The sequence below is a fragment of the Pseudophryne corroboree genome, chromosome 7 (assembly GCF_028390025.1).
Source record: "Pseudophryne corroboree isolate aPseCor3 chromosome 7, aPseCor3.hap2, whole genome shotgun sequence".
NCBI classification, from domain to species: Eukaryota; Metazoa; Chordata; class Amphibia; order Anura; family Myobatrachidae; genus Pseudophryne; species Pseudophryne corroboree.
Window position 1 is genome coordinate 478,311,879 of NC_086450.1, and position 6,718 is coordinate 478,318,596.

General features: G+C 45.5%; 1 protein-coding gene across 1 annotated transcript; it reads left to right on the forward strand.

Annotated features, from left to right (window-relative positions):
- The first annotated feature begins 431 nt into the window (after positions 1 to 431).
- On the forward strand, positions 432 to 1,307 carry LOC134944369 (taste receptor type 2 member 41-like). The gene has a single exon (XM_063932947.1). It carries the CDS (start codon positions 432 to 434, stop codon positions 1,305 to 1,307), a length of 876 nt encoding a protein of 291 aa, XP_063789017.1.
- Positions 1,308 to 6,718: the final 5,411 nt, after the last annotated feature.

The following is a 6,718-nucleotide window of genomic DNA, read 5'->3' on the forward strand; positions in this document are numbered from 1 at the left end:
GAGCTATGTTATGCACAGGTTATTGAGAATATAATGTGTTTGCTTTGGAATTACATACAGTATCTCTATGCATTTATGTATTGTGCCCATAGTTTAGTTTTGTTTGTTTTTTAATTTTCTATGTAAATGTTTCCTTTTTTTTCCTGCTGAAATTCAAATAAAAATAAAAATCTGTAAGTATCATTTTATTTTGTATCCATAATAAAAAACTAAATGAATCCTATCCCAGCTTCCTCTCCTTAAATATCTTCAGCTTAACCAAGGAAATTATTCAATACACACAGGGTAACCAGATATTTCCCAGATTTGCATGCCTCACCCTGCTCCGTGCTCCCTCTGCCCGGCATGTAATCATTACACCACTGGCACTTGTCACATCTGCTGTCATTATATTAGTAAGAGAAACAGGACAGGTCGCCCGGCTGTGCAGAATGCAGCTGTCTGTGCAGAGTGTGATAAGCATCATTTTATCTATAATCGGGATACATGGAATCATTATAAACTCCGCCATCCTCTCTGTGTACATCAGACTCTGGAGAACGAGCAATAGACTCGGAGCCAGTGACCCAATCCTGCTCTCTATGGCTCTCACCAATCTCCTCCTGGTGTGTCAGTTGTTGGTGAGCTATTACTTGTCTTATCACACTGAAATGAACATAAGCACACTCTTGTTTTTGAGTTATGTCCTTTACGTCCTGTACAATATGAGTTTGTGGAACACCGCCTGGCTCTCCATCTGCAACTGTGTGAAACTCGTCACCGTTACCCACCGGATCTTCCTCTGGGTGAAAATGTGGTTTCCCTCTTCCATCACCAAACTCCTCATAGGATCAGCAATATGGTCAGTTCTGGTGACATTGCCCTTTATATGGACAGTACAGATGATGTTTCCACAGAATACAAACATTACCAATGGGCCACTTGGTCTCCCAATGAACATGGATGTCTCATTTATTGTAGTGAACGTGCTGCTCAGTTACACCATTCCTTTTACCTTGACTGCCATCTGTATTGGGCTCAGTGTGACGTCTCTCCTGCACCATGTCTGGAGGATCAGGCAGAACGTGTCCCAGGACAGCTCATCCCCTCAGCTCCAGGCTCTTGTTCGGGCGGCTGTGACAATGATTCTGCATGTGCTGTTAGACCTGGTCTTCCTTATTTTTGTCATTTTCATGTTCGTTGTGTTGTCCTATATCAGTCCTGTGATAATAACATTATCATGGGTGTATCTCTTCTCATTCCCATCTGTACAATCTTTTATACTAATATTTGGAAACCCCAAATTAAAGAGAAGTCTCTTCAGATGAGAATTTACCTTTCTCGTTAGATGATACAATGGGCTTGTATTTGGGTATTGTGCAGTCATCTTGTCTTACACAAATTCTTAGTAGTTTGATAAAAAGAAAGTTGTTAGTTTTTTCTCTATTTCCTCTATAATGTACATTTGTCTAGTATGTGTAATTGACTACTGTCACTGCCCCACTCTTCAGTGAGTAATCTCACTATAGTGCCTCAGGTATAGCTTATCACTACTCTTGTTAACACTTGTGACACTTGTAATTTTGTGATGCCAAATATAATACTCTGTCCTTGTAATACTCCAGGTGCAAATGACCAGGTCCTTTGTTATAAGTATAACTTCCGGCTAAGATGTGGGATCTAACATAAGGAAGGTTCAGGGTGAGACCACAGCTGCATGCACAGTGATGGTTTTCCCAACTTCTACATTTAAGCACACCACGACAGAGAGGCAAGCCAGATGATTTCCCACCACAGACACAATGAAAGACCAGATATTTGCAAAACAAATGACACTTTATTAAAGAATTTTGCCCAAAAGTTAGACAGTAAAACAACTTTCACTGTTATCCACATTAGAGCAATCATGATACATAAAATGCCGGAGTCTAGACAATCTATAACAGTAAGTTGCCCAAAACAGCAATTTTTGTAATAACACATTTGAAAACTGTGAGGTTGTACTATCTCACTAGGTGCTTGTAAGTTCAAATTCCCTTGTGCTCAGGGGCGGAACTCCCGGAGGCAACGGAGTCAGTTGCCGCCGGGATCCAGCCTTGAAAGGGGCCCCTGGCTCCTGCACTGACCATGCCCTTCCTGTTTTACAAGAAGCGTTGAGCCACCCAGCCGAGGCGGAGTGCCCATTAGCATCAGCGCGGTGCTCCCCCTCTGTGACACCGGAACTGAGTCAGCAGCGTTGTAGTGGTCACGGCCATCATGTGCAGGGCCGCTCCTTCCATTGGATACTATTGGCCTGTGTGTGTGGGACACTGCACTACGCTCGTCTGTCTCTAAAATATTGCTCCATCAGCTCTCTCCTCTGATGAATGGATGCTATCGGCGCAGCTGTTCAGCTAGGGGATGCGGCGGTAGCCGCGCTGATAGCAGCCACCCAGTCAGAGGAGAGAGCTGATGGAGCATTATATTAAAGACAGACGAGCGTAGTGCGGAGCAGTGTCTCACACACACATAAGGCTGATGGAAGCTGAAAGCTGCGTCACCATGTACAGAGCCTCGGCCGGCAGCTGCAGCACCCGGAGCAATGCGTTGGGGAGATGCACTCTCAGGCAAGGTGATAGCCATGCAGGGTCACGGAAGCGGAGGCCGAAGATAAAAAAAGGGGAAGGCTCTAAAAAGTGAGTAGTTGTCATTAGGTTACTTATTGTTCAACTTTAATTCATACTACATTGGATGTCTTTTTTCATTCACGTGAACTGTGGGGCCAGTTTGGAGTGGGCAGGCAGGCTGTCTACAGGTCAGTGCTCCAATCCCCCCATACCAATGCTCCCTCTACCCCCCCACCCAACTCACTGCCACTCCCCCACTCATCCCAGTGCCCTCCTCTTTTCCAGCACAGTGCCCCACCATATTATTGACACCCCAATGTCCCAGTGTCTTCCCCCATATCATTGCCCCCTCACCTAACACCCCAGAGATAGTCCAGTCACAGTGACACCCCACATGCAGCCTAATGCCCGCCCTTCTCCAGTTTAGTTTTCTCCCTCCTGCACCCATCTCACTAACTCCCTTCCCAAACAGGACAGGACCCCCCCCCCTCGCCATTGGAGGATGTGGTCACATAAGATGACCACCCACTACTGCCTGTTGGACATAGCAGTCGCCGCCAATAGCAACGCTACCCATCACCTCTGGAGGCTAGGTAGGGACCCCAATGCATTGCCTTGCCCAGAGTCCTACACTGCTGTTGAGACAGCCCTGGTCATGTGACATCCGACCGTGACCCTAGCAGTTGGCTGTACTGAGGAGCCGGCCTGGACTGGAGACAGTGCACAAAGTGGAGGGTGGTGACTGATGCACCATCACTGTCTGTGGCGATAGGTGTCAGGAGAGAAGCAGTGGGCACTGGCACAACAAATTAAACTATTATAGCGGCTTTTGGATTAAGTTTATTGCGGATTATGCTTCGGGTGGCTAATCCCTGATAAGTGCTGCATCGAGGCTAATAGGATAGCCCCCGGCAATACAATTACCCACTGCCATTGGCCGTGGGTAATTGGATATCCCCCACTGTTTTATTATTTTCACTGTGGTGGCCTAGGTGCTGTATTATTTTTCTATGTGTGCCAACGTGTTTTATTGTGTTCGCTGTGGAGACCTATGTGCTTTATAATGTTCGCTGTGGTGGATTATGTGCTTTATAATGTTCGCTGTGGTGGCCTATGTGCTTTATAATGTTCGCTGTGGTGGATTATGTGCTTTATAATGTTCGCTGTGGTGGATTATGTGCTTTATAATGTTCGCTGTGGTGGATTATGTGCTTTATAATGTTCGCTGTGGTGGCCTATGTGCTTTATAATGTTCGCTGTGGTGGATTATGTGCTTTATAATGTTCGCTGTGGTGGCCTATGTGCTTTATAATGTTCGCTGTGGTGGATTATGTGCTTTATAATGTTCGCTGTGGTGGCCTATGTGCTTTATAATGTTCGCTGTGGTGGATTATGTGCTTTATAATGTTCGCTGTGGTGGCCTATGTGCTTTATAATGTTCGCTGTGGTGGATTATGTGCTTTATAATGTTCGCTGTGGTGGCCTATGTGCTTTATAATGTTCGCTGTGGTGGATTATGTGCTTTATAATGTTCGCTGTGGTGGATTATGTGCTTTATAATGTTCGCTGTGGTGGATTATGTGCTTTATAATGTTCGCTGTGGTGGCCTATGTGCTTTATAATGTTCGCTGTGGTGGATTATGTGCTTTATAATGTTCGCTGTGGTGGCCTATGTGCTTTATAATGTTCGCTGTGGTGGATTATGTGCTTTATAATGTTCGCTGTGGTGGATTATGTGCTTTATAATGTTCGCTGTGGTGGATTATGTGCTTTATAATGTTCACTGTGGTGGCCTATGTGCTTTATAATGTTTGCTGTGGTGGCCTATGTGCTTTATAATGTTCGCTGTGGTGGATTATGTGCTTTATAATGTTCGCTGTGGTGGCCTATGTGCTTTATAATGTTCGCTGTGGTGGATTATGTGCTTTATAATGTTCGCTGTGGTGGCCTATGTGCTTTATAATGTTCGCTGTGGTGGATTATGTGCTTTATAATGTTCGCTGTGGTGGCCTATGTGCTTTATAATGTTCGCTGTGGTGGATTATGTGCTTTATAATGTTCGCTGTGGTGGATTATGTGCTTTATAATGTTCGCTGTGGTGGATTATGTGCTTTATAATGTTCGCTGTGGTGGATTATGTGCTTTATAATGTTCGCTGTGGTGGCCTATGTGCTTTATAATGTTCGCTGTGGTGGCCTATGTGCTGTATTATTTTTCTATGTGTGCCAACGTGTTTTATTATGTTCGCTGTGGTGGCCTAAGTGCTGTATTATTTTTCTATTTGTGCCAAGGTGTGTGTGTGTGTGTGTTTTTTTACTACAATGGGAAGAGTGATGCAGTGCCGAGTATAGAGGAGTTCAGTTAAAATACAAATATTTTTTTTCGGGTCATGGGGTGGGGCATGGGATAGGGGGCACAACATTTATCTTGCCTCCGGGCACCTGGGATGAAATTACGCCACTGCTTGTGTGCTCTATATCCCAGAATTCCTCATTTTACATCCCTGCAAACATAGGACAAATGAATAAGGACACATTTCAAAAACATTAGCAACTCTCTCACCCAGCATCTGGGAACAATGTGAGCAGAGCACTTGCAGCAATGAGCAGAACATTAGGGAGGAATACACTAGTAGAGATGAGCGCCTGAAATTTTTCGGGTTTTGTGTTTTGGTTTTGTGTTCGGTTCCGCGGCCGTGTTTTGGGTTCGAACGCGTTTTGGCAAAACCTCACCGAATTTTTTTTGTCGGATTCGGGTGTGTTTTGGATTCGGGTGTTTTTTTCAAAAAACACTAAAAAACAGCTTAAATCATAGAATTTGGGGGTCATTTTGATCCCAAAGTATTATTAACCTCAAAAACCATAATTTACACTCATTTTCAGTCTATTCTGAATACCTCACACCTCACAATATTATTTTTAGTCCTAAAATTTGCACCGAGGTCGCTGTGTGAGTAAGATAAGCGACCCTAGTGGCCGACACAAACACCGGGCCCATCTAGGAGTGGCACTGCAGTGTCACGCAGGATGGCCCTTCCAAAAAACCCTCCCCAAACAGCACATGACGCAAAGAAAAAAAGAGGCGCAATGAGGTAGCTGTGTGAGTAAGATTAGCGACCCTAGTGGCCGACACAAACACCGGGCCCATCTAGGAGTGGCACTGCAGTGTCACGCAGGATGTCCCTTCCAAAAAACCCTCCCCAAACAGCACATGACGCAAAGAAAAAAAGAGGCGCAATGAGGTAGCTGTGTGAGTAAGATTAGCGACCCTAGTGGCCGACACAAACACCGGGCCCATCTAGGAGTGGCACTGCAGTGTCACGCAGGATGTCCCTTCCAAAAAACCCTCCCCAAACAGCACATGACGCAAAGAAAAAAAGAGGCGCAATGAGGTAGCTGTGTGAGTAAGATTAGCGACCCTAGTGGCCGACACAAACACCGGGCCCATCTAGGAGTGGCACTGCAGTGTCACGCAGGATGTCCCTTCCAAAAAACCCTCCCCAAACAGCACATGACGCAAAGAAAAAAAGAGGCGCAATGAGGTAGCTGACTGTGTGAGTAAGATTAGCGACCCTAGTGGCCGACACAAACACCGGGCCCATTTAGGAGTGGCACTGCAGTGTCACGCAGGATGTCCCTTCCAAAAAACCCTCCCCAATCAGCACATGATGCAAAGAAAAAGAAAAGAAAAAAGAGGTGCAAGATGGAATTGTCCTTGGGCCCTCCCACCCACCCTTATGTTGTATAAACAAAACAGGACATGCACACTTTAACCAACCCATCATTTCAGTGACAGGGTCTGCCACACGACTGTGACTGATATGACGGGTTGGTTTGGACCCCCCCCAAAAAAGAAGCAATTAATCTCTCCTTGCACAAACTGGCTCTACAGAGGCAAGATGTCCACCTCATCTTCACCCTCCGATATATCACCGTGTACATCCCCCTCCTCACAGATTATCAATTCGTCCCCACTGGAATCCACCATCTCAGCTCCCTGTGTACTTTGTGGAGGCAATTGCTGCTGGTCAATGTCTCCGCGGAGGAATTAATTATAATTCATTTTAATGAACATCATCTTCTCCACATTTTCTGGATGTAACCTCGTACGCCGATTGCTGACAAGGTGAGCGG

What these genes read in the sequence shown, in the direction of transcription:
- LOC134944369 (XM_063932947.1), top strand. Translation starts at nt 432, where the DNA reads ATGCAGCTGTCTGTGCAGAGTGTGATAAGCATCATTTTATCTATAATC.